The sequence below is a fragment of the Pseudoliparis swirei genome, chromosome 4, assembly GCF_029220125.1.
Source record: "Pseudoliparis swirei isolate HS2019 ecotype Mariana Trench chromosome 4, NWPU_hadal_v1, whole genome shotgun sequence".
NCBI lineage: Eukaryota > Metazoa > Chordata > Actinopteri > Perciformes > Liparidae > Pseudoliparis > Pseudoliparis swirei.
This window is the reverse complement of record NC_079391.1, coordinates 23,591,987-23,619,246: the sequence shown is the minus strand read 5'-3', so window position 1 is coordinate 23,619,246 and position 27,260 is coordinate 23,591,987. Positions and strand designations below refer to the sequence as shown.

General features: G+C 43.8%; 1 protein-coding gene across 1 annotated transcript in view; it reads left to right on the top strand.

Moving 5' to 3' along the window:
* The window catches only part of si:ch211-186j3.6 (neural-cadherin), a 327,506-nt gene extending 301,491 nt beyond the window's left edge, over nt 1-26,015 (top strand). The window contains exons 35-37 of the mRNA XM_056412797.1: nt 5,145-5,389; nt 22,257-22,411; nt 25,419-26,015. Coding sequence (XP_056268772.1) covers nt 5,145-5,389; nt 22,257-22,411; nt 25,419-26,015 — 997 coding nt within the window. The remainder of the gene's footprint in view (nt 1-5,144; nt 5,390-22,256; nt 22,412-25,418) is intronic.
* The last annotated feature ends 1,245 nt before the right edge of the window (nt 26,016-27,260 follow it).

The window sequence follows — 27,260 nt, the reverse complement described above, 5'->3', positions numbered from 1 at the left end:
ATTTTATATTGATTGAATGATAACCGTTTTCACTGAGCAAATGAACAGATATAAGCCCCGCCCCCACACCGACGCGATTAAACCACAAATAGTCAGGCGAGTAAACTCACAAGAGTAAAAGAGTTGTTAGTTCTTTTTTTTGGAATAAAGGGTTGAAAATGTATGTTTTTATTTTTCATCAGATTAATCGATTAATTGAAAAATTAATCAACAGTTTAATCGATTATTAAAATAATCATTTGTTGCTGTCCTATTCTGAGTCATTCTTTTTTGGTTGCGTAGTTGTGCGAGCAGCCTTATTGTTAAAGATGTGATCCTCTGTGATGTGTGTGCAAAGCCTAGTAGTGGATTGTCTTGGCTAGAATCCATTAAAATGGTGCTGCCTATCAGCTCTGTCTCAAAGCTATGGGACCACCGTTTGCCGTGGGGCTCGACAGGTGTGCAGTATCACTGGAGCTGCGGGGACGGAGGGTTATAGCAGCCGCCGCTAGAAATAAAGGGACGGCACTTTCAAATCGAATGTATTTGTTTGTATTCTTTTATTTAAGGTTTTTTGGAATTGTAATTTAAACTCGTAGAAGGAGGCTACTAAGACAACATCCCTCCGGACGTCTCCAACGAAGCGATTATCCTCATGTTCTGTGAGCGGGGCCCAGCTGGTGAGCCTTTTGGGAAGTGCTGACCAGATTGCAGTTTGCATGTGCAGTAAGCCCCAATGATAAGATGCAATATGACGCTGGGGCACCAGGTAGAGGGGTTTAGCAACCATAACTGTTAATTTCTCCACAAGCGGTGTGCATGTGCCTGTAGACAGAGCAATGGCCTTTTTCTCTGAGACCTAAAATAAAAGTTTAACGTTTTGAGGATCTGGGTCAGATCAGATCACAAGTTTCAAGAATAAATCCAATAAATATTCAATAGATACAGACAATCTTTTGTACGATGGTCTCATTTACTTATCTAGGTCATATGGTGGCATCAGTATTAAATGGTTATGTTTCATAAGCAGTTCAAAGGTCCTTTGCCTCTGGTAACTTATATCTTGTGCAGTCTGTTGTCATTTCAGATAACGAATCCCTTGCCTTGAAGTGAGAGGCCTGTGTTAAGTTCCGTGTGAAATTGAAGACACAATGCCAGCCAGGGGGAGGGGCATGGCTTAGCGCTAAATACTTAATAACTTTGTTATTATTGTTAATTGGAGGGACCCGAGCTGATCTGCGGCATATTTAGCGAGAACATATTATGAGGTGCAACGGAAAAGAGTGGTATGACAGCATTGAGATTGAGCTGATCTGAAGTATGTAGTTTTAAATGCAAAAGGATCCGCCTTCAGAAACTCCCACAACGCCACTCATCACCACCTCCGGTCGTAGTCATTTTGACGAGGGCAAAGGAGGCAGTCAGGTGGTGTTGCCCCTCGTCGGGTGGGGGTTAGGGTGGATAGGTCCAACAGGACTTTTTCGCCCGCTCTTCCTGTTCTTCCTCAAACTTCTATTAGGCAGATACGTAATCATGTTAATTAGCTTTCTCTAAACCTAACCAAGTATTTCCATTCTGCAACGTTACAGAAGGATCATGTAAGTCGCTTTAGTAGTCGTGTAAAATGACCGGCTCTGTCGCTAAGGGACGAGGATGTGTTGGTAATTACTGAGAGAGGGCATGCATGCTCATCTAGGTTATAATAAGACACATATAGCACTGATTCCATTCATGGCAAATGAAGGGAGAGAGCAGAGAAAAGAGAGGCAGCGTTGTCTCGCTGATTGACAGACCGTTCTGTTTTCAACACCCACGCAGACTCCCACCAGGCGTAATGCACTCTGAACGCTGCACATTTGTTATAGCTTTAAGATGTTCTGATTCAAACCACCTGGTCAGTTTTTTCTCCCCCCCCCCCTTGCTATCAAAATAGCTGTTTTTTAAAAACTGCAATGAGAACAATGTGTAATTCTGAAAAGGATTTTTGAGAGGAAGATGATACTGACTTTGGAAGTCTTGCACAATCAACTTTGTATTTGCCGTTATGGCAAAAATTAAATCAAGCCGATGGCAAAAAAGGTGCTTTCTTTTTTACCTGACCCGCCTCACGGTTTGTGACACAGAAACATAACGAGAAAAGAACGGGCGCTTTCAGGTGATTGGCTGAACCGCCTTTTAGTGCCACTCTTCTTTGAATGGAGAAAAGCTCTTCAGTACTGATAGAACTGATGCTCTAATAATAATAATATATTAGATTTATATAGCACTTTATGGAAATCTCAAAGACGCTATTGCATCTACACTAACCGCTGGTGTGTCACACACAGACACACACACATTTATAAGCCACGCCCTCAGCTGCCCAGAGCCACACTGTAGCTCCTCACAGGACGCTGGTTGGCCTGTGCTCCGGCTTACCGGACACAAACACATTACCTCAAGCGGTCAAGATCCGGAGTTTCTGTTTCCCTGTCTCTCGTCTCCTAGGTTTCCCTGCACTTCCTTCCCGGTGATTGTCTTGCTGTGTCTACTACCGGACACTTTACGAAGTACACTGCAATACAGTGCACTGACATCTGTAGTGCACTGCGTGGCTGATAAGTGCTGTATCAAATGGAACACTTACGTTCACCACTTGGCGGAAGTGACGGACGCAAATCTGTTCACGGCACCCGCGAAATTAAGCCGGGAGTGACGTACGCAAATCTGCTTGCGATACCCGCGAAACATAAACTGACAAAATGAATGCACTTATTGCCCTCTTGTTGTCCCTTGTTTACCCCTTTCTCCACCCCATGTGGAAACTGCGATACCTCCACAATCGCGGCAGGAGCCTCCGTGGTCTACCGCTTGTGCTACCGTAGCCATCTCGTCCGCCATTGTTTTAGAAATGAAATGAAAAGCTGGCGAAAGGGCTCCTCCTCTTCCGCTACGTAGCCAAGATGGCGGCCGTTTAGGGCGAGTAGCGTCCATCGTTTTACACTGCATTGTTTGCCCGTTTGCAGTGCGCCATCCGGGTACTTTCAGTGCACTGAATTCTGCTGGTTTTGTCAGTGTGGCGCCCTAAGCACTGAAAGTCAGTGCTCCAAGTGCTCAAGTGTCCGGTCATAGACACAGCCTCTGTCTTGTTCCTGATTGTTTCCTCCTGTGTGAATATCTAGCCCCGCCCCTCATTGTTTCCACCTGTGTCTCGTTCCTCTCGCTGCTTTTCTGTCCACGTTTTGCCCTCACCTATAACAGAACGACCTGACAACGTCATGCAGGAAGACGCAGACTAAATACACTGGGGAACGAGACACAGGTGGAAACAATGAGGGGCGGGGCTAGATATTCACACAGGAGGAAACAATCAGGAACAGTGCAGACAATCACAGGGAAGGAAGTGCAGGGAAACAGAGGAAACGAGAGACAGGGACTTCAAAATAAGAGACAAAACAAGACACAGAATTTCCGGATCATGACAGAAGCCCGGCGAGATGGGTTTCTATGTGACGTGCGACATGATTCTCATGTGATCCTCTGACATCAGGACAGTCCAGCTTGCAAGGGGAGATGCTTTTTTTTGTGTGCACTGGGTAAAAGCGTCTCAAACCCTCATTCTGCGCATGGGGGGCAATGTGCTGCTTATGCAGAAGACAAAATGAGGCACGTTGAAGAAGAACTCTGTCGCCTTCTCTCCTCTTCAGTCAGACACATTTGGCAAAACACTGCAGACTCTGTTCACCGCGACAATCAAGAAGACACGATTGGCCAAAAGAGACGCTGCACGGTGGCAGGAAGTCAACGCTGGACTCGAGATCGAGAACCTCTGAAATGTTGCCATGTGAACGGGGACTCGAGTGGATAGTTGCATGAATACATAATTGAGAAGAGACGGACTTTAACACACGACGGAGTCACTTAACCCTTCCGTTTTATGGCGGAGGAGGAACAATTATGAAATAGATTACGGTGCCATTTTGACGATAATGTCACCGTTTCATAGTTGAGTCAATATTTAGAAGCATGAGCAAATCACTATGGACCAGAGGCAAGACTCATCTCTGATGTCATCAAAATGTCGAGCCTGGAGCTGCTCCACCGACACTGAAAGAGATACTGAATTAATGGGCTCGTAAAATGTTTGTTTGAGCTGTTACACCCAAGTGAGCTTTTAATTATAGTGGTGCTTTCTGAAGTGAGGCAGAAAATGTGCCCGTCTGCATAAAATCATCCTTGTTACCGCCGGTGTCACAATCAGCATTTTCCTCTCCTCCAGTTCATTCTCCAGCGAGGTGTACATCACTGACTCAAAGAGAGTCTGACACTTTGTCTCAGTGTGGAACATAGTAAAAAACATTCAACCTAAGACATTCATGTCGTCTTCTAAAGCTTTATCTGTTCAATATGATTTGTTTTAATCCCCTTGTATCTCCAGTTTTATTCGCATGCTGTTTTTCTTTGATGTGCCTCACGATTGAAGGATTATTACACGCTCGCCTAATCAAATCTGGTGTCATGCACATCAGAGTAATCTTGATCGACACGTTGTTATCAGAATAGAAATGTACTCATGATTATATATTAGTGGGACAATTTGTTTTTTAAACATGCAAATTCCTCTCAAATCATATAGACTTTCTCTTATATTTCCACCTTTTAGATATTTGAAGAGAATAATTGAGTCGTTACAAAGTCGACCTTATGTCAACATTTGAGTGATTCATTGGATAAAGAGTGTCCGTTGGTTCATGTTAGTTTTGTTGCACTTACACATAAGTTATTGTCATATTATAAAGCTTGGGTTGAAATTCTGTAATTCTATACAATATTGCATATTTCTTCGATGTTTTAGGCTTTTATTTGATTCATATTGGCTTCCAGCACGATTCATCCTATTTCAACATAATTCGTTATGCGTTGTGTTTTGTGTATTTGTTACCCTATTGCCAAAATATTTGTTAAAACCAAACCACTTTTACGAGATTTTAAATCCTTTCCCGCTGGCTCAAAAGGTTTGTCACAACAAACACAAATGTGTGGCATGTGCAATGAAGACACATTTTAATGATTTGGAAATCCAACACACATCATTTACGACAAAATAAACCGTAATGGGCTCAACATTGTTCATGATCCTCTTGGTTTACTCTTCCCTGTTGACCGGATCTCACTCTTCTTCGCAGATGTCCTCCTGGCCACATGGTCCGTGTGAACGGGACCAGGAAGTCCTGTGTCTACACCCTCTGTGCGACTCGGCCTTGCCACCGGGGGACCTGTGTGGCGCAGTCACCCTCCAAATTCACCTGCCACTGCACGCAGGGTTACAGAGGACGCCACTGCGAGACGACGCTGGCCATCTATCGGGAGGACGTGGGCCTGAGCTTCAGCTCCCTGTTTGCCATCTGCATCTGCTTCATGGCCCTGCTCGGTAGCTACTGCGTCGACTGCATGTCACACACACAGTAAAGAGGAGATACTTGCACAGCAGGAGGGCTTATGTTTGCGTGTATCTTTTGTGGTAGCATCTGGCCTTTCACTATGAAGCCTAAGATGCTGAAGAATTGGGAAAGAGGTATCCATCTTGGATCAGACATTATCCCAACGCCAGACTGCAGTGCATTGTGACTCTTCTTGTAATAACACCCACCATTTCCATTGTAGACATTTAGGAAACACAGATTCGGTGCATTTGCAGCATTGTGCTCTGTCTCTGTCAGACAGCCCAGGAACCCAATCCTCCTCATGACATGGTAAAGATGACTGGTGTGTCTCTGAGAAGCCTTCACCGGAAACTCAAACTATCGCCGAAGCCATTCGGAAGCAAAGAGCCGAATGTTAGTTTTTTGCATGATAATGTGATAATCCAGCTTTGGTGAAAAGTAACACGAAAGATGCACCCTCATACACTCTTTTTGTACGAAGTAAACCTGCGACATTCAAAAAGAAAAACTTCAAATGGCTTAAATACATCATTACAAACACTTGTGTTTAAGTTGGATATAAAGTAAACACAGGAAGTAGTTATTTGGAAGTCCTTGAGCTGTAACAAGGAACTCCATATTGTAATAAGTCCACTACTGAAGGTATGTTCCGCCTGCAGGTTGACACAGAGATGGATCTGCTTAAAGTGTTGTAGAAAATGTGTTAAAGTACAGACCTGAAAGACCAGAATAATGCTCTCTATCTTTCTCACACACACACAACCACACACTGTGATGGTGATAGCGTGCCAGATGGTTTTTTAATGATGTGCTAGACATTTCTTTGATAATTAGCGCATTCCTTTACCCCGAAATGCAAGGGACGTGGATACAGCAAGACCCCAGGGACAATGTTATCACACTCAGACTAACAAGGACCTGACAACACACAGCACGTTGGAATGGACGTAATAATATCTACATGGTTCTCCTTTTAGCTGAGGCTCCACATCTTCATAGAAGAATATCATCTCACTGACATGTGGGCTGGACAATCATCCGATGAGTTTCCACTGGAAAAAAAAAGGGAAAATGACTCGAGGCAAAGATACTGCTGCCGAGGGAAAAAGGACAATTGTATAAGATAAGATAAGATATTCCTTTATTAGTCCCTCAGTGGGGAAATTGCAGGATCACAGCCGGCGCACATGTAGCAGGAATGAAAATGAAATACAAAATACAGTAACACTATTATATATACAGAGGAATAAAAATATATATACATTGTAGTAATTAAAGTGTATTAAACAGTGAACAGATTAATGCTGGTTTAAAAAACAAAAACAACAGGAAGTTAGTTCTTGTTTTGCCTATTGATTAGGCCCACTCACCAGCACGGTGAGCAGCAGTGGTTGTGACACAGCTCACGGAGGCGATTTAGATAATGACCTTGGTAGCCGATGGCGTCGAAAGTCTGCACTTCTTCTCAGCAGCCTGCCGGCTTTTCAATTGAGTTTGAAGTGAGATTCAGTCACGGTGCATTTTATGAGTAGGCTTTCTGTGACATTACTCACAGCAGGGGTCATCGCTCCTCGACCCACAGGAATTTAGTTTCAAAAGTTCAGCCTGCCCCCCTCCAGACACCGTGGCCTAAATGACGCTGATACTCAGCAACCCTGTGCTCTTTTTAAACGTTGACGCCACCACTCAGAGACAGACCCGAGCCCCTTCCAGCTTCTGCTTGCCAGAGCGCGTCTGCCTGCTAACGCGTTCAGTTCTGGTCGGTGGTTCATGCTGCTTCTCATCGTTTCTTTTTGTCAATTTCTATTTGATGAAATGGATTCCAGAGATGGCACATGCTGCGTGCATTTGCAAAAATGAATTAGATTACTAATATGTGTGATTCAGTCCATTGTTACAGCAGCAAACTATCATTCGACAACATGATAATGCCGATTTTTCAACTAGCTGTTAATAGGCATGAAGGCCAGCGGAATAAAGCTCTGTCATGTCACCTCGTCACCAGTATAAAGGAACCACTTTGAGTATTGTACTATTATTTTTACAGCCACCTGAAGGCAGCATATGTATTTTTCATTTGCTGACTCAAACTAGAGGGACTTTTGTAAAATAGCCACTTTGCTATCAATGATGTGTTATTAAAATTGAAATGAATTAAGACCTCTGACTCCGTGAATAGGTCGTCTCGGGACTATTCTTCTGATTCCACTCTCTTTGCACATCTGGCTGTGCACGCTGGTTTTCACTTGTGCCTGCAGCTGGTCCTGATGCATTATTCTATTACCTTTTTCTTTTTTCATTGGGCTTGGTGGGTTGTTGGTGAGGATGCTGTTGTCTCATTTTGGTCTGAATTAGGGCTCAAGGAGCAACCTTTTAATCGAGTGGGGGTTCATGAATATAAAAGTAGCTACTGAGTCTATAAAACAACAACGTTGGCCCCTTGTTTGTTTTGGGGCTTACCAGAGACACATTTTTACTTGCATGTTCCTTTGATCATAAACTATATCATATAGCTTAAAGCCAGCAAAAAAACCGACGTGAGCTTTTTCGAGAGCTCATAAAGTCTCTGGAGGAATTGCAGGTCAGGAATATAGATTCTAAACTCTAGCGGTGGTACCGTGAAAGCGTTTCCTCCGGCCTGTGAGTGAGTGGACTGCAACGCAGCACGCTGGTGTGTGCTTGTCTTTTGGTAAAATCCACATCTTGTATTTTTCATCCGTCTGTCTGTTTTGCCTGTTGAATATTCACAGGCCCGTACCGATGGCTCTGTGTTCCTATCCCTCAAGGAGCCTCTGCTGAGAAATCGCCTCGGGGGCAAGTCGTACACAGAGAATGAGCTGCCGGTGTGACAGCATGTTACCCTTTTAATTGAGGACAATGCAACGGAGCGGTAACGACAAGAGGAGGAAGCAGATCAGAGAGGTACGGAATAAAACAGGACACAGCACCAGAAGAAAAACAACAATCGGGAGCTGAAAAGACTACAAAGAGGAGTCAGCGCTCCGCACAGCGAGAGAAGGGAGAATAGGAGATACACAACGCTGAGAAGGGTGGCGTCAATGTCACACTGCTGCCGGCCATGTCTGCCTGTCTCATTGTTGATTCCGAGGGCACCTCCTCCTGGGACCAGACAGACACAGTTCAAATGATCAATCCTCCTTTTCTTCTTTGAACCTTCATTGCACGATGTCTCTCTTCAAACGTGGCTTGGGGCTCCGATTAAATGCGACATTCCGACCTTGATCCTGCTGAGGCAAAGATGTGTGTTCAGTGTTCATCACATGATTTGTAGGCGTATACGGTGTTGTTTACCCAAACCTGCAGAAATTGAGATCAATGCTCCGGGGGATTTTGGGAGCAATTTCAATCGGTTGAGCATTCCGCGCTCGATTGCTCGAACGTTCCTCACTGTGAAATCTAAGTAGCAGCAAAAGAGACTTTTTGTTTTTTGTAATGCCTTCACCCAGTATTGCTTGTTTGGTCTTGACATTTCTGAACAGCAAGAACAAAAGCAGGGCGGCAACTCTGGATGCAGAGCGGAAGGGAAAAGAAGGCTATTCTTTAGAGAATGTTATAAGATTAAATACAAAATCCACTCTCAAGCAAAATTCATAATAAATCATTCTCTTTGATCTTATTGTTTTATGCAGCAATATTTGGCAATCATGATTTCCAGACGATGAATTGTGCTAAATATTTGATCTCTTGACTTTCCTCTTGCACCACCATGATGTAGACACTTTAGGAAATGATTAAATTAAATGACTCAACAACTTTTGTTTCAGACATTTATGTTACTTGCAGATTAAAATATTGGTAAACATTACCAGCTAATTGTCAGCAGGTTGACATTGACATTGTTCTCAAGAAAGCTTAGAAACCTCTCTATTTCTTGGGGAAACTTAAAAGCACTAAATATCTGTGCCGAGTTCTTGTGAACTTCTGAGCTATAGAAAGCATCCCGACTGAAAACAACAAATTGGCATGGTTTGTGCAGGGCCAAGGACGGGGTGTGGCACTTTAGCGTAAGATTTAAACGATCCCCGATCCTCATTGGTACCCGTCTACCTAGCATCAGTGATATCGGTGAGGTGCCTGTCTGAGCCAAAATGATATTAAAAGATAATTCTCCATCCGCTGCTCCATCTGCTGTCATATCACCAGACTACAGAGCAGCTCAACTCATCCTCGACATGCCATCATAAATAATAGTTTTTCTTGCCTAGCTCAAAAGGTAAAACTCAAATATCCTATCTCTAAATATTAGAATATCATGAAAAAGTATACTAGTAGGGTATTAAACAAATCACTTGAATCGTCTAATTAACTCGAAACACCTGGAAACACATTTTCAAATGTTTGATTTTGTTTTGCTGTTATAAATCTTTTTTTTTACTTGGTCTGAGGAAATATTCAAATTTTATGAGATAGGATTTTAGAGTTTTCTTAAGCTGTAAGCCATAATCAGCAATATTAAAAGAATAAAAGGCTTGCAATATTTCAGTTGATTTGTAATGAATCCAGAATGCATGACATTTTTGTTTTTTTAATTGCATTACAGAAAATAAAGAACTTTATCACAATATTCTAATTTTCTGAGACAGTCCTGTATGTACTTATTTTTGTACTGTGGTTACATGTTTAAAGCTGTATGGACATTAACACACTGTCTATGGGGCTTCAGCACAAACAACAAAAACCCCAGTGCTCTCACTTTTTAGTTGAAGGAAGTTTGCAGCCATTCAGTTGTTAAACAATTTATATTGATTACTCAATTAAATTCATTTTGTAAGCAACTTGCCTCAAGTGAAACTTCGCTATTGAGTTAATAAGCTCCAGCATGCTCCACTCTCTTCAGCTGAAGACTAAAGAGCTGACTGTGTGTGTACTTCGATCTTCACAGGGAGGTTAGGTATGGACCACAAAACCATTTAGGTTTAGAGACAATAAAACTACAGTTTAATATGTATTTGACTGCCTGATAAAATGCTTTTGAACCCATGACACATATTTAGTCCACAAATGAAACTGTTGACATGTGGTAGAGCTACCTAGAATTTTAGTATTTTCTTTAAGACCACATTTTTTCTCAATGGCATTTAGAGTAACCCTCATGAGTCCCGAACAAAGATGATCTTGGATAAAAACCATGTGAGAAGAATTTATTGGGATCATGATGCCCACAAGGTTTTATAATATCCTAAATGTCAGCATGCCTTTATTTATATATATATATATATATATATATATATATATATATATATATATATATAAAAGACATGATGACATTGGTAGTCCGAAGTTTTACAATGTTTATTGAGATTACTCCCATTTGTGTGTTATTTTGACTGGAGGTGTGCCTAAAACAGCAGCATCGAGACAAAGACAATCAACTTAGAATGCCCAAAAGTAAAACACAGTTAATTTCACTTAAATGATTAGAGTATCTTTACTGTGTAAGTGCTCCCAACGGAGGTGGTCCGACAGCGCTAGGGGCACTAACCCATTTCAATCTTGACTAGTCACAGCATAGACGGACCCTTCTTGGGTCTCCCACTAAATCCTCCTTCTGCAGAACACCCACATCTCTCCAGTTGAAAGTACATTAAAACCTTTTTAAGCCTCCTGGTGAGGAGGAAGACGTGAGCACATTATGATCCACCCAAGCAATGTAAGCCAAAGATAATTAGCCTGAAATGGAAGTCTTCTTTTTCAGTGGAGGGAAGGTGAAGTAGTTGATGTCATTTAAGTCCAAATAGAAGATAAGACCAAAGCTGGTTTTCTGAACGATTCAGCATCACAATGGCATTTAATAGAAATAAATTCAAAACACTCTCACAGCTTTAATTTGTTCTGTTTACTTTAAGGTTTATTGCAGTATAGGTGATGTTTTATTTGGAGGCAATAACACATTTTAATTACGTTAGGTATAATTTTACTTTGTTTTCTACTGATATACTGTACGTTTGGTTGAATAAAGGCTCAATCCAAGGCTCTTGTTGGCCAGTTAATTAAATAAGTTCAGTTAAATGTTCCTCGAACAGTTATTGGACTATTGCTTAACTGGTGCTGGATGTACTGACATAGTAGAATAAAGTTTAAAATGTTCATCTCTTCCATCTTTAGAGGTTAATTATTGTTTTGAAGAGAAGATGAACCTGGTCGTCTCAGTTTGATTGGCTGCCGGTAACCTTATATTACAATAGCAATTTTGAGATCTTAACTGGGCTTCTCATAACTGAAGTTCCAGGTTATGACACCTTCATCCATCAGCCCAGGACTAGATTAAAGCCGGGGTCAACGAATAGACATGTCCGAATAGACATGTCCGAAAAGACATGTCCGAATTACCTTTAACCCGATGCTGTTGAAAAATGTCTGTATTTAAAAGCCATATGGCTTTGTTTTTGTTTTGTTTCTTTATTTCTTTGGCCACATTTCAGTATTTACACATCCAGCAAGTGTAGAATGAGCATGTATTTAGGGTTGTGTTCCTGGCTACCTGGGGAGTAAAAGTCCAGGAGTCACTCTCCACCAAGTATAATATCTGTCTCTTTGGCTGATGCTCAACTTTCTTTACTTGCTAGTTGCTAACTGTGTTTGTTAGTTGTTTGGTTCCTGGCAGGTAGCATACAGTACAGTGGGTTTATCATGCTTTTCTTTTCATAAACAGTCAAGTTGTGGGCCGTAAAACTAAAAGCCATGAGCTAAAACGCTCCAAAGTGCAATGATGCTTATCTGTAGGCTGGACATTTCAATGATCCATAGCACATTGTCATTCATTGTTAAAAAGAATATCAATAATAACGTACATTTTAGCAGATTTAGAGTAGTTGGAAAATGTACTTCACAGTGCACTCTTCCTCTTGCTCCACTGACAGTTGCTGTTTGTAGACTGGACACTCAATGCTAATGTGTCCAGATGCAGCTCTGAACACCTCCATATCGGCGTTGGCCGATCTGAGGTTTCCCAGGCCCGAGGAGGTGAATTGTATACCTGAACTAGACAATAACAAAGTTCAGTGAACCGAGGCGCATGCTGATGTGAGGTTTGTAGGAAAAAACACACACAGAATTAAAAGTACTTCATGAACTAAAAAGAAAAGAGAAAAGGCTATTTTGACTTGTTAGTTGTATGCTATTGTTCAAACTGTCCCTCAGGGTGAATTTGTATTCAGCATCTTTGGAACAGCATAGCTGAGATATAGTGGGAAACTATAAAGACCATCTGTACAAGAGGAGGAGGAGGAGGAGGAGGAGGAGGAGGAGGAACAACAATTAGATCTATAAACAAAACCAATAGAGAGAGGACACTATAGCAAGTGACACTAAGCCAAGCTACCTTGAGGGAGCAAAAGGTAGAGAATGGATGTGGACCAAGAAAATGTATTGAACAGCTTTTGCCCTTAGATTAGTTATTGTATTCCTATTCCATGGAAAGCTTCACTGAGCTGGAAAGAAACACCTCAGCCATCAGTGAATTGTCATTGTTCAACTCCATCATTAGACATAGTCATTTGAAGCTAGGAACCAATGAAAAACCTCATTACAACTAAAACAGGTTATTATCAGCAACAAAGTGGTTCGATGGCACACACAAAAACAGAGCAGTGAGAAGAAGAGAAGAGATAGATTGAGCGCGTGGAGACAGATGGCTGCGGTAAACAGAATTATAGTTTGATGAGGCTAAAATCCATACAGTCTTATTGACTTGTGTTGATGTACTCATAGACACTGATCTCATTGCAGGGAAGCTCGGATATTGATCGTCTGACTGGAAATCCCATTACGTGCACACTCATTCCGCAGCAGTGCCATTTGAACTGAGGTGCAATGGATTTTCCTGCTCATCAGAGCCGCACGCCGCCATGTTGGGCCTCCAGTCTTAATAAATAAAAGGGATGATGTCTGATGTCTTTAGTCGCCTCTGCGGGGGGCGTTCAATCAACATGGGCCTTTTCAATAATTGGTTTGGGTGAGATCTTGTAATATTTAGCGTGGTGCAGATTGCCCAAAAGCATCCGCTGGAGGTCCAGCATCATCTTGAAGGTGCAAGACACAAGATTGGGAACATTTCTTTTGCCTCTCACCGGCTCTCGAAATGGCAACGTCAAGCCGGGCACATCAGAGACATTGTATTTGCCTTCAGGTCCTTCTGTCAAAAATCTGCATATGTTTAGGATACACACCTACTTAGTTAGGTTTAGGGAAATATAATGATGTGGGTTGAAATAAACCCTGAAGGCAAACTTCTCCCTTAGGGACACAAGCCGGCGGCTCACAGCTAACGTTGCTAACAGTGCAAACAATGTCAAAAGTGCTGACAGAGCTATTGGTGTTCACATGGGGGGCCCCAGAGGGTGGGAGAGCAGGGCAGGGCCTGACTGAAGGTACGTACGCCCGGACCAGCTCTGTCAGGAAAGCAAGGAGAAGCTCTGATAACAACACACAGAGGGAGAGACAGGGAGACATGACTCCATGCTATATTAATGCTCTGAATTTAATAGAGCTCCTTTAAGTAGGGTGACCAGATTTGAGTTTGTGAAAAAGAGGACACTTCGTCGCCGGGGGGGGGGGGGGGGGGGGTGTATAGCATGCCGCACCATGAATGCATACAAATGTCACAAATGACTATATGAACATCTATTGATTGAATTTTAACAAAACTGCAAAGTGCAAATGTAAAACAAAACAAATCTTTTTTGTGGCATTTAGTCCAGCGCTTCTTTAATGTGTCTTGTCCATATATTGAAGCAATAATGATAAATAAAAAAGATGTCATGTGCTGTAAACAATGCAACTAGTGGAGGCGGCAAGATGCTCAGTGTTGCCAGATTGTAAATGGTGAAGTATCTTACCAAAGGCTCAAAATGGTCGTATTTGGAGGATAATTATCGTGTATCTGGCAACCCTGAGATCGGTCGACCAATGACTGTCCTCTCTATAGTCAGAGCTCGCGCAAGAAGGTGGAACGTAAGGGAGATACCATTTCCAAAACTTGTAAGGGCGTAATAACTAGTTTGTGAAAGACCCAGAGAAACACAAATATCCGACGAAGCAAAATCCCGGACGTTTTTGGAATCCCTGCCGGACGCATTTTTTAGGTCTCAAAAACAGGACATGTCCGGGGAAAAGAGGACATCTGGTAACCCTACTTTAAGGGTTTGACTTCTCGTGGCTGGCCAATTGTTAAAGGTCAACAGATTTAGTTAAAGTATCAGTCTTGAAGGTCTTTGTGTTCTCTTCTAAGCAGTAATAGCAGGTGTGTTCTTGTATCTCATCCAATCGGTTTGTGTTTTCCCCAGTAGTGTTGCCACACACGGCCAGCTTGTAATACTGAAAATGAAAGAGGCTTTCCTCAGTGGGCCAGAGGATTCATCACCATTGTATTACCTCATTCAGCTATAGTGATTGAACAGATATGTATCCAAATTAAAATCGTATTCTTTAAAGGCCGTCGGACTGAGGGAGTACAGGGCAGAAGTTTGAGTGGAGGAGAATGAGAAAGTTGAACAAAAATAGGAGTGATGGTCATCAACGAGACCTCTGTGCCTTGGAGGCAGTGTAAACAAATAAACACATCATCCCTCTTTTCAGGCTCACTCACACACACACACAAACACACACGCACAATGCCGATCAAATTCTCCATTTCTTTGTTTGCCCTCTAGAGAGGGCCTTTGAAAGGGGCAGATTCATCTTGTACGCCCTGACCTCCAGCTTCCATGCTCAATACCCCGTGGAGCTCACACTAGCCACGTCCTCTCACACACACACACATTACAGATGGGAGTAGAGTGTACACAGATAAAGACAAAGTCCACCACCTTACACAATGCTAGACTTTTCATATTTTCAGTTTCTTCGCCTCAGTCTGTAGGCTGTATCCCCCCCCCCCCCCCCCCATATATAGGCCTATGCCCTAATGCTCATTGATCCATCCAGTAATAGTACAGTCGTCCGCACAGCAGCTCAAGATCAGATTTCCTTGTGGGCCTCTATTCACATCCCATCCTAGCTTTTTTTTCTTTATCCTCTTAACCAAGTGAGAAAAAGAAAGTCTTAATGGAGTCCATGTGAAGTGTGCTGCTGATACACACATCCACATCGCCTACAGCGTTATATAGACTTGTATATTATATCAGAAGTTAATTTCCTTTTTTTTAGTCAAGAATACCTTCTGAAATGTCTTAGGAATTTTAAGAATCTGGTGAGCTACATCGCATTTTAATACATTATGAATAATAGTCATGCATACAGAACTTTTTTTTGAAAAAAAAAGTTTGAACAGATAATATATTGGAGAGAAAAAAGGCTGACATTATAATAATAAAAATAATAATAATAACTTTATTTATATAGCACCTTTAAAAACAATGTTTACAAAGTGCTCTACAGAGAGTCAAGGCAAAACAAATGGAATAGTAAGAAACAAATATAACATTTAAAAATATATATTAACATTAAAATTAAAAATATAAAACAGACAAACTAAATTAGGGAAACCAAAGTTCTGCATAAAAGGACTAGATCATTTAAAAGGTGTTCTATAAAAATGGGTTTTAAGAAGTGATTTAAAAGAAGTTACTGATTCTGCGAGCCTCATCCTCTCTGGTAGGTCGTTCCAAAGTCGAGGGGCTCTAACGGCAAAAGCACGGTCACCCTTTGATTTAAGCCTCGACTTTGGAACTGTAGTTAGTGGCTCGGTCAGACTAGTTATATGTAGACAGCTAGCTAATGCTTGACATAGCATTCACTTTTCCAATAACTCTTGTGGGGTCATCTGAGTGCTCGTGTTTGCCATGGTCCCAGACTTAGCAATATCGCTATCTTCCAAGGACACAGCAATTAACTTGTTTGCTGGTGAATTGCTACATATACTGTATATGCTGTTCTATCGCCGCCGACTGTCTTACAGGAAAATAGATGAAACTGCCAGCAGAGGTTTGTATTGCATTATTTCCCAGTGACAGTGACTTGAGACTTATTTGAGCATCTCTGAGTTGTGTAAGAGTAGATTGTACTTTTTCATTAGTTGGAGACATAGTGTCATGATACAGTACTGAAAAAGGGCTTGAGACTTGACTTGAACTTTCCCTTCAAAAACATGAACCTGACACGAAATTGCTGCTCAAAGAATTGAGACCTCATTTGGACTCTACCTCAAAGAATTGAGATGTTACGGTTATTGTTAATTTTGCTGTTCCTGGGTGGGTAAATTAATTAATTTCTCAGTGAATTAAATAATAGTGAATTGTAACACCCTGTTCTGTTTCTCCTGTGTTCCGTGTCTCCTATGTCTCCTCTGTGTCTTCTCTGTCTTAATTGTTTAATTCCCTGCACCTGCCCTCAGCCACTCTTGTCTCGTTACTGTCTGATGTCGTACACCTGTTTCCCCCCCTATATATTGTCAGTCTTTCCCTTGTCTTCTGTCGGATTGTCGTCTATAGATCTGTGTCCTTTTCACGTCGTCCTGCCCGTTTTCCTGGTTCTGCCTGTTGACCGTGCCTGCCCTGAACCTGGATTCTCTGCCTGCCCCTTTTGGACGTTGTTGTTTTTTTGTAAACAGTTTTGCCTCATTAAAGAGTGCTTTTATGTTATTCATATTGCGTCCCAGCCTGTCTCTGTGCCTGAGCCTCACCCCGTCACAAGAACCTGACAGAATTGTGTCATTATCTCGTTTTTTCAGCCGACAGTTGCTTGATGCTCTTATTTGTGGCCGAGCTTTAAAGGCCACACCCCTGACATTATCATCGGCTTTGGCATGGCTGACGGTGGTGCTGCCTCTGGGAAGCTCAGGGCAGCCCACGGTAAATGAGGAGCATTGCAGTCGAGGTGGGGGACTGAACCCTGGACCCTGATTTTTCCAGTTCCCTGCCTCTGTAACTGCAATGTCACTCTCTGCAGCCTTCAGCCACATGTGTCTCCTTTCTCCTAGTTTGTTCATCAGTTTCCCTCCTGTCTTCTTCACTGCCGTCGCGCCACTCTCAAAATGGATTGGCGAACCTTTTGAAACAATTTCAACGTATAAATCTGGCTTGATGCTGGAGTTGTGGTGAAAAGGACACGTTAACAGCAAATGAACATTGATTTTTTTCCTCTTGTACTGTGCAGCGGGTTTCTGGCTGAGTGAATTTACTCTTACAGAGCTGTCAGAGGGTGGGCTGTTTAATCGACTGTTATCAATTCATGGGGAGTTTGACTCTTGGCATAATTTCATGATGGATTGGCTGATGTTTTTAGTTGTGTTGTAGGAGAAAAGACATGTGGGTTAGGAGAAAGCAGAGGCTGATGGGGAAGGAGGGAATGTTCAGGAGATGTGTTTGAATTGCTTAAGATCACAGATTTTTCATCTTGATAACTGACCTTTATTATCTGCTAGTTGAACATCACTTGCAGTGTGCCATCGCTGCTGTTGTCAAATGTGATTAAACGGCAGCTCCTCCATGTACAGCCTTCGCGAAAAATAGATTTGAAACCAAGCATCACTGCGAGAATTATTCAGCTTGGCTCAATTAATCATATGTGGTTGTAAATTATTAAATCTTACCTCAACATTGCACCAAAGTCTCAATTGAAAAGGGTAAATAGCAATGGCACAGGACACCGCAGTGTGTGGCTCTAAAACTGGTTGATCATATGGATGGACTTGTGGATTGATCTTCTATCACTACACTTCCATCAACTTCCTCTTCATCCCCTTCACTTTCCTCTTTCAACTCCCTGTCTCCTAATCAAGTTCTTACTTTGGTAACCTCCGCCCGGCCGCCCACCTGCCCCCTTGACTCCATCCCGTCTCACATCCTCCAGGCTATTGCTCCTGACCTGCTTACCTTTCTCACCCATCATATTAACAGCTCCCTGTCAATTGGCTGTTTCCCTAACTCTCTGAAGGAGGAGCGAGTTAACCCCAGGGTTTTTCCTGCATAGAGAAAATTTGGGCGCGCGCCTAAGCCTTTTTCCCGAGCGCCTATGACAAATCCCGAGCGCCTAAAGCAAAAAAAAGTCTGCGATGAAAAAACCCCCCAAAAAACTGTGTTCATCACGTGCATGTCAGCGAATATGTTCTCAATAGTATGTTTCAAGTCGGCTACAGCCGAACCCTCGTTCTGTTTTGATCAATAGTAATCGAGTTCAGTGTTTCCCCTAGGTTTACAGCTTCAGGGGGCGGGACTAGTGCCGCTAGCCATGTTGGTGCCCTAAGCTTAATTTAACACTGAGGTGTGCTGAGCGAGGCGCGCGCCGGCATCGGAGCTCTGGCGCGCACGAGCCGAGAAGAGTTGTTGACCGGGGGGGGCAAGTGAGACCGTGCTCACCCGTGTGCGCGGATGGGGGGGGGGGGTAGACGAAAATTACACGGTGACGGGTGGTCAGATTTCACCCTGTTATAATGGTAGGGGAAAAACTGGAGTTGATAAGCGTGTCTTCTTGTCTGATCAATACGCAACTGTGAGGTGCGCGACTTGACAGAGCGGCCAGCTGCTGATCACTCACTCAACAGCCCGACATGCGCGCGCAAAAAAATTGTTTGGGAGCACCGAAGACCCATTTTGACCCAGGAAAAACCCTGAACCCTCTCCTAAAGAAACCCACCCTCAACTCATCTGAAGTCAACAACTACAAGACCTGTCTATCTTCTTTCATCCCTCAAGGCTCCGTCCTGGGCCCCCTCCTCTTCTCTCTGGACACTAATTCTCTCGGCTCTGTCATTTGCTCGCATGGCTTCTCCTACCGTAGCTATGCTGATGACACCCAACTGATCCTCTCGTTTCCCCAATCTGAAACACAGGTAGCAGCACACATCTCTGCCTGTCTGACTGACATCTCTCAGTGGATGTCTGCACACCACCTGAAAATCAACCCTGACAAAACTGAACTACTTTTCCTTCCGGGGAAAGGCTCCCCCACCCATGACCTGACCACCCACGACCTGGTTACCACTTTCAATAACTCTGTTAGCCCCGACCCCGACTGCCAGGAACCTCGGGGTGACACTCGACAGTCAACTCTCCCTGACTGCCGACATTACTACAACAACGCGTTCCTGTAGGTACATGCTGCACAACATCAGGAGAATACGTCCTCTTCTTACTCAGAAGGCGGCATGTGTTCTGGTCCAGGCTCTGGTCATTTCACGCCTAGACCTCTGTAACTCCCTCCTGGCTGGTCTACCTGCTAAGGCCGTCCGACCTCTGCAGCTCATCCAGAATGCAGCTGCTCGACTCGTCTTCAGCCTCCCGAAATTCACCCACACCACTCCGCTCCTCCGCTCCCTTCACTGGTTACCGGTGGCTGCCCGCATCCGCTTCAGAACATTGGTTCTTGCGTACCGTGCTCTGAACGGATCGGGTCCCGTCTACACCTGAGATATGCTCAAGCCTTACACACCGGCGCGTTCGCTCCACTCAGCATCTACCAACCGACTTGTGACTCCTCCACCTCGAGCTAATCACTCTAAATCCAGACTGTTTGCTGTCCTGGCTCCTCAGTGGTGGAACGAGCTCCCCACTGACATCAGGACAGCAGAAAGTCTCTACAGCTTCTGCCGGAAACTAAAGACGCATCTCCTCCGACAACACCTTGAAACAGAATAACACAGATTAACACTTCCGTGGCACTTGAATGCCACTTATTTTGTAGTTTTACTTTCTTGAAGAAATGTTACTTTCTTGATTGTTGTTGTTCTGAGTTCGTACTCGTGGTTGAATTGTACGTCGTTTTGGATCAAAGCTAAATGATATGTAATGTAATTGTCATATAATTGTAAAGTGTGAACTAAGGCAAGAGGTTATAGGGATGAGACAAGGCACTGCTAGAGTGGGAAATTACCTGCAGATTGGTCGAACTGTGTGTGTGATTTTCATCTCAATTATTATTATTTTTTCCTGAAGTGTAATTTAAATCAATCCCTTTTCTTCTGAGCTCTGCCACTTCTTTTCACTCGTATCCCATTTTTAATTTATGTTAACAATCCCTGCAAGCGAAATGGGAATAATTCACATTTTAAAGCCGTCAATTACCGGAACGTAAGTAGCTGTAATATAACGCTGGATCTCTAATTGCCTTTGTTTCCATTGGCCAGGGCATTGTTGGCACTCCATGAATCTATCTTTGTAATGTACACCACTGTCAGCAGTGGCTGGTATCTAAAGGGTGCTCCATGCCTGTGAGGCCTGTCATGCAATCACACAGTTCTAATTAACCTTAACTGCAGAGATATTGGCGAATGGGAAGAAATGAGGATTTCTATTTCATTTGAAATGTAATTAGTCTTGTGTGAGTATTGGTAATTGTAATGGCAAATCTCCTAATTTACTAACTCTGCTTTCTCCCCGGAGTCCTTTTGACTTCACGTCTCATATGATCTATGCCATCTCATGGGGTCATCGGACCCTATGAGACGGCATAGATCCTATCTGCCTGATGGATCATCGAGGTCTGGGTCGTGGAATTCCTGCTACCAACTACGCCACTGTCCTGTTGAGACTCCGCCCACTCCTCCTCTCTACCTCCATCCGCCTGATGGATCGTGGAGGTCTCCATCGTGGAATATGCCTACTACGAACTATTCATACACTCTGTCATATTCATTGAATGTATTTAAACTCTAAATCTGTCCTTCTGTACACATTACATCTATTGCACCTGTCCATCCTAGGAGAGGGATCCTCCTCTGTTGCTCTCCTGAAGGTTTCTTCCCTTTTCTTTTCCCCTGAAGGGTTATTTGGGAGTTTTTCCTGATCCGATGTGAGGTTTTGGGGCAGGGATGTCTATGTGTACAGATTGTAAAGCACTCCGAGTCAAATTTGTGAAATTGGGCTATACAAATAAACTGAATTGAATTGAATTGAAATCTGACACTGGCCAGTTAAGTCGTGCTCATGAGTTATGGAATATATATTTAGTGACTGATCAACATGGAAGAGGCCTTTAAATGATGTGATTTGAATGCCACAATGTGACCCAATCCATCTCTCCTGTTATTCTGGGAGAGACTGCAGAGTTGCACCGTGACCTGAATGATTTCAATGGTATTTAACGTGGAATGTTGTCTGGAAGGAAGAGAAAAACTGAGTGTTTATATGAAAAAAGAAATAACAAAATCCAACTTTTTCCACAATTATAGACTATATGTAAGACTTGAGATGCACTTTTTTTTACTTCACACTAACAAAAACAATTCTCTCGGTGCTTTCCATCTGTCAGTTCTCGATAAATGCCCAGACAGAATTAAAAAGATGACATCAAACTGTAATAATAATATATAATGCAGCATTTTTACAACAAGATTGTACGAGAAGCCCTGTAGCATTTAATCAAATACAATTACACGTATATATAAATAACTATAAATTAAAAATAACTCGTAATTTTAAAAAGTACATCAGCCAGAAACAATACTCCGAATGGATACTAATGTTGCTCCATGTTAGCTGGAGTTTAAAGTTTGTTCGCCCTGGAAAATCTTGGACATCCCTCTTCCACCAGCAAACAGAAAGAGAAAAGGATGGGTGTTGCTTTGATGGTTTTTAGACTCGAAAGTGTGTGTGTGTGTGTGTGTGTACACTACTAGCCCATAACATATCACCTGAGTAAAAAGAAAACTCCTCAAAGTCTTTGAAATGTATTTCGTCAAATAGCAGCGGTGAAATAAGCATCATTACAAGTTGAACCCTACAGCTCATCTAATTTCAGCTCACAGTTTGGGCGAGTGATGCTCAAGGCCAACTCGATCGCACAGCTCCTCTCTCTCGGGCCGTACCTTAATTTGGCTGAAGGGTCATCATAATCATTGCAATGAAGATGCTAATCACGGCACTGATGAGCCTGCACAACTGTCTGTCTCCTCTGCAGTGCTGCTGCTGGGCATTTTCCTCTACACTCGCTGGAGGAGCTACAAAGGGCTGAAGGAGGGCGTTTACCACGTCTCCGCCCACCACGACGGCTGGGAGGACATCCGAGAGAACGTCCTCAACTATGACGAGGAGGGCGGTGGGGAGGAGGACCAGGTACACCAGCACTTGGATACACGCATGCACACACACACACACACTCACACATACATGTGCTCGCATGAAGATAATATATTTTAACCGAACAGTTTTGAGGATAATTTGTATTTGTAAATACAGCGGTAGATGCAATGTAGCAGTTTTATAGGGGATCCAGTCAATTTAATGTAAAATAGAACCCTCCACTTTGTGTGTGTGTGTGTGTGTGTGTATTTGTTTTCTTGTACTTGCTACATAGTGAGGACCGAAACCAGTTTGTAACCAACAGAGTGGGGACATTTTGGAAAGTGAGGACATTTTGGCCAGTCCTCAATTTTTCGGGCCAGTTTGAGGGTTAAGAGGGTTAGTATTAAGGTATAGGTTGGCGTAGAGTTTAGGTAAGGCTACACCAGGTGTGTGAGAAGCATGTGGTATGCGGCATGGAGACCAGCTCTACAAACATATAAATAGACCAGTCTTCTCTTCATATTTGGTCAAAGATAGGGATTTCTTTATTAAAGTGGAGATATTCCCAGTTGGAAGACCTGTGTTTATTTGACCCGTCCACATCCCCTGCCACTTCAACCCTGTATCACAAAAATTACGTTCCCCCAGACCTAAAATGCAATTTGCAGTTACGTTTGACTGAAACGTATTTCTCTCCAAATTACGTTTGACTGAAACGTATTTCTTTCCAGATTACGTTTGTATTTAACGTATTATAATTCCAAATACGTCTCTGATCAACGTATCTTTGCCGTTTGTTAGGCCTATCTCTCTTTTCTACAATGCTGTTATGAATTGTAAAAAGCGTCCTCTAGTCTTATTTATTATTATGTTATATGTTGTTTCGCCTGCGTATTATGACAGCAATAAGCGTTGTAAAGGATCATATGAATTGGCGTGAAGACTTACTGCTGGTGACTCTCCTTTATTTTCTTTCTTTAGGTGACAATACATTAATTAAAACTTGTACACTATCACCACCTTAACAGAGTTAGTCCCATACGGGTCAAATCAACGATTAAACTTGTTATAAAATGCGCATCTGTCCGTAATCTATACCATAAAGTTCGCATTTTAACCTAAAAAAAAGTGCGCTTCCTTTTAACCTTTCAAAATAAAAGTCCGATTTATCTGTTAAGCGGAAGTAGTATAAAACGTCTATATTTATTCAAACAATACAATATAAAAGGCATACATCAAAATCAATAAGGAAAATGCTAAACAGTCAAACAACTCAAAACAATAAATCCTTCATGGGGATATTTACAGGCGTGTTTACTTCTCATCAAACAAAAAGAGCAGGTACCCGGGAAAATCTGGGAAATAATTTGGGAATTGTTAATAAAACATGATTTACCCTTCAACTTCCACTGATATGCATGCAAACTAATACATCGCTTCACACACACACACACACACACACACACAAATGGCAAAGATACGTTGATCAGAGACGTATTTGTAATTGTAATACGTCAAATACAAACGTAATCTGGAGAGAAATACGTTTCAGTCAAACGTAATATGGAGAGAAATACGTTTCAGTCAAACGTAACTGCAAATTGTATTTTAGGTCTGGGGGAATGTAATTTTTGTGATACAGGGTTGGCCACTTGCTCACCATGTGTGGGTTTTGTCAGGTTTTGGACTATGTTGTTAAACTCCCGGAGCATGAGGTCTCATGCGTTGTACAATCAACACAAACACTGTGAGAAAGCCAAAGTTTCACGGTGCTCTGCTAGATCCAAAAACTGACAAAACAACAATCAGAAACCATCCCAGGACGAAAAGGTCACTTCTGTCTCGTTTTGCCTGCGACTCGCACAACCCGACATAGGATGTGTTCTGCAGATGTAGCTCGTAATACGATATATCTGGTACATTTTCGATGTGGCCTGGCCTTAAGGGTTGGGGTTAGGCATTTAGATGTGCTGGATAAGGGAATGCATTATGTAAACGACGGTCCTCACAAAGACAGAAGTACAGGTGTGTGTGTAGGTGTGTGTGTGTGTGCGTGTGTGTGTGTGTGTGTGTATGTGATAACGATTTCAATTAGGCCCACGCAAAATGCTTATCTTGTGCCTCCAACAGCCACCACCACCCACAAGCACTCAACAATACTTAAAAGCTTGCAGAATATCACAACTTTGATTGAAACAAATGAATGTGGCAAACACACACATAGTATGAAAATAACGTGAATACACAGATTGTTGTCACAACTTGTCAGTTCCCAAAACCCCTCAAGGTCTTGTCTTCCTCAATGTAAATCACCTGCAGCCAAACACACAAACACACACACACACTCAGTCCTGATCCCCTATAGCACAGATGCTGCTGTTGATTCTCAAGAGTCTTGTTTGAAAGCTCTCTGGAGGAATAAAATCAGCACTTTCCATCCATCACATAATCAGATTTACAAAGCGACCCACACCTCCTCCATGTGTTCCATTTTTTTCTCCTCCTCCTACATCTCTCTCTCTCTCTTTTTGTTCCTTCTCTGCTGCTGCCGTTACTATTTTGGTTCAATCCATTAGTACTAAAGTGATTGGCTGTTATAGTATATACAAACATAAAGGCTCCTAAACCCGCCGCACCAGTGCATGTAAGAGAGGGATGGAGACGCCCTTCATCTCTTCTTCACTAACTTCTTCTTTCTTCAAATCTTTCTGGTCTCTCACGCACACACAGAAACTCCACGACTATTACATCCGTGAGACTCTAAATGGAGATGGATTGGAAACTTAAATAGGTGGAACATTCTCACTAAACCTAATGGGGAAGTTGATTGTTTTTCTGCTCTTTTTTTCATTTTCCGTCTCCCACTCTCGCTCTGTCACATTTCATTTTTTTCTGCCTCATCTTTCTCCCTCGAGTATTCCCCCTTTCACTCGTTCCCGTGTTTGCTCATTCTTCTGTGCTAACTGTGACTCTTCCTGGTGTTTTGCACGGGTGTGTGTGTGTGTGTGTGTGTGTGCGTTCGTGCGAATAAACATTTGTTATGTGTGTGTGTGTCCAGAATGCCTATGACATGGCGGAGCTGCAGAAGTCCCTCCAGCCGAGCCCGGCCCAGTCGGTCCAGTACTGCCGCTCCAGAGCCCTGCACCACCCTCTCCCACCCCTCCACCATCACCATCACCACCACCTTCTCCACCAGGCGGCACCGGCACCGCCCTCCGCTCAGCCGCTGGACCCCCTCAGCCGGACATCCATCTCCACCACGCTGCCCCCCTCGGCAGCCTCCACCTCCTCCGCCGCCGCCAGCCTCCGCAGGGACGTGCCCCCCACCAGGCTCCCGGCCCAGGGCCAGACCCTCCCCTCCCAGCTCGCGCGGCGCTCCCTGTCCTTCTCCAGCCAGGACCTGGCGCGCTACCTGTGCGAGATCATCCGCGACGCCGACCAGCACCCGGACGCGGGGCCCTTCGACTCCCTGCAGGTGTTCTCCACCGAGGGGGGGGGCTCGCCCGCCGGTTCTCTCAGCTCCTTCAGCTCGGCGGGGTTGGACGGAGGGGGCGGCGGGGCGGAGGGGAGGAGGGAGGAGACGCTCGGGGAGTGGGGCCCCCGCTTTGAGAAGCTGCGGGCGCTGTACGAGCGGGCCGAGGCCAGCGACCTGTGAGCTCAGACGCACGCCGAACCGACCGGACCCTGGTCGCGGGCCGCCCCCGAGACAATCGATTAGCAGGCGCTTCGCGGCGGCAGAGAACGGCGAGAGAGACCGAGAGACAGTAGAGATCGCTCCACACCCGTCACCCGTTGACAACCGGCACGGAAAAGTGTGTCCTGGTTGATGAGCGCCGTCCATCGACGCGGCGGCCGGGCAGATGAAAGTGGAAAGAGCTCTGCGCTCCCTTCCACCTCGGATGACAATTTCGCAGGAGCAGACGTTATCAAACCTGCCAGTCAGGTGAAAGGCTTCGGAAGCCGGGCTACTCCCCACGATCGACCTCAGCTTCACTGTCACACGGAATGTGTTCCGGTCGCAGCGACTAACACCCGCCAATCCCGCCTCGACTTTCCAGAACGCACCGCGCTGCTGCTCTGGATGAGTGTCAGCCGAAGGCCTCAAACGGCGCAATGAAAATGTTTTGGCACGGTTGCTATTATGTTGTTTTTATACCCGAGCAGATCGACGCCACATAAAAAAAAGGACTCGAGCACATCGGCCCCTCTGCGTGGTTACGACAGTGAAGATGAGGGGGATCATACCGAGTAGCCCGCGTGACACGGAGGTTAGATGTGTTCTCGCTGCCTGGCTGTACACAGCTTCTGTCAATGTTTATATGGGGGGGGGATGCTACGACCAGTACTGTGTTGCAGGGTGAGATAATTATTGGTTTTCTTCTGGTAACGTGTCCTTTACTGGGTTCAGTAATTCTGTATTGGTTGGGTGTTTCAAGTTTCAATGCTCCGTGGGTTGTGAAACATCAAGCTTTTTTTCTACTTGCTACTGCGCCCTCGTCTTCATGTGATTTCCTATTCTCATTTGCGTTCCTCCGCCGAGCGTTCCTCCTCACCCCGAGGGCGCGCAGAAAAAAAGAGGAGGAGAAGAAAAAAAATACATTTCAAACGGCTTTGTAACAAAGAAATGAGAAGCGGACCTGCGGACCGCGGGGAGCGAGAGGAAGTCCTCGCTCTGCTCTGCGTATGTGCTCCTCCTCAGGCATACCAAATGTGGCGGCTGCGAGAGACTATTTCAACAGACGGTGGCACGGTAGAATACAAACTATGTCAAACGCTGTTCCAAGGTGACTGCTCAATCAATACAGATGGGAGGAGGAGGAGGATGGGTAGTGGTTCTTCACATATATTATTCAGAGCTGTGGCACCTGTACTGGACGCAATCCACGCGCACATTTATCCA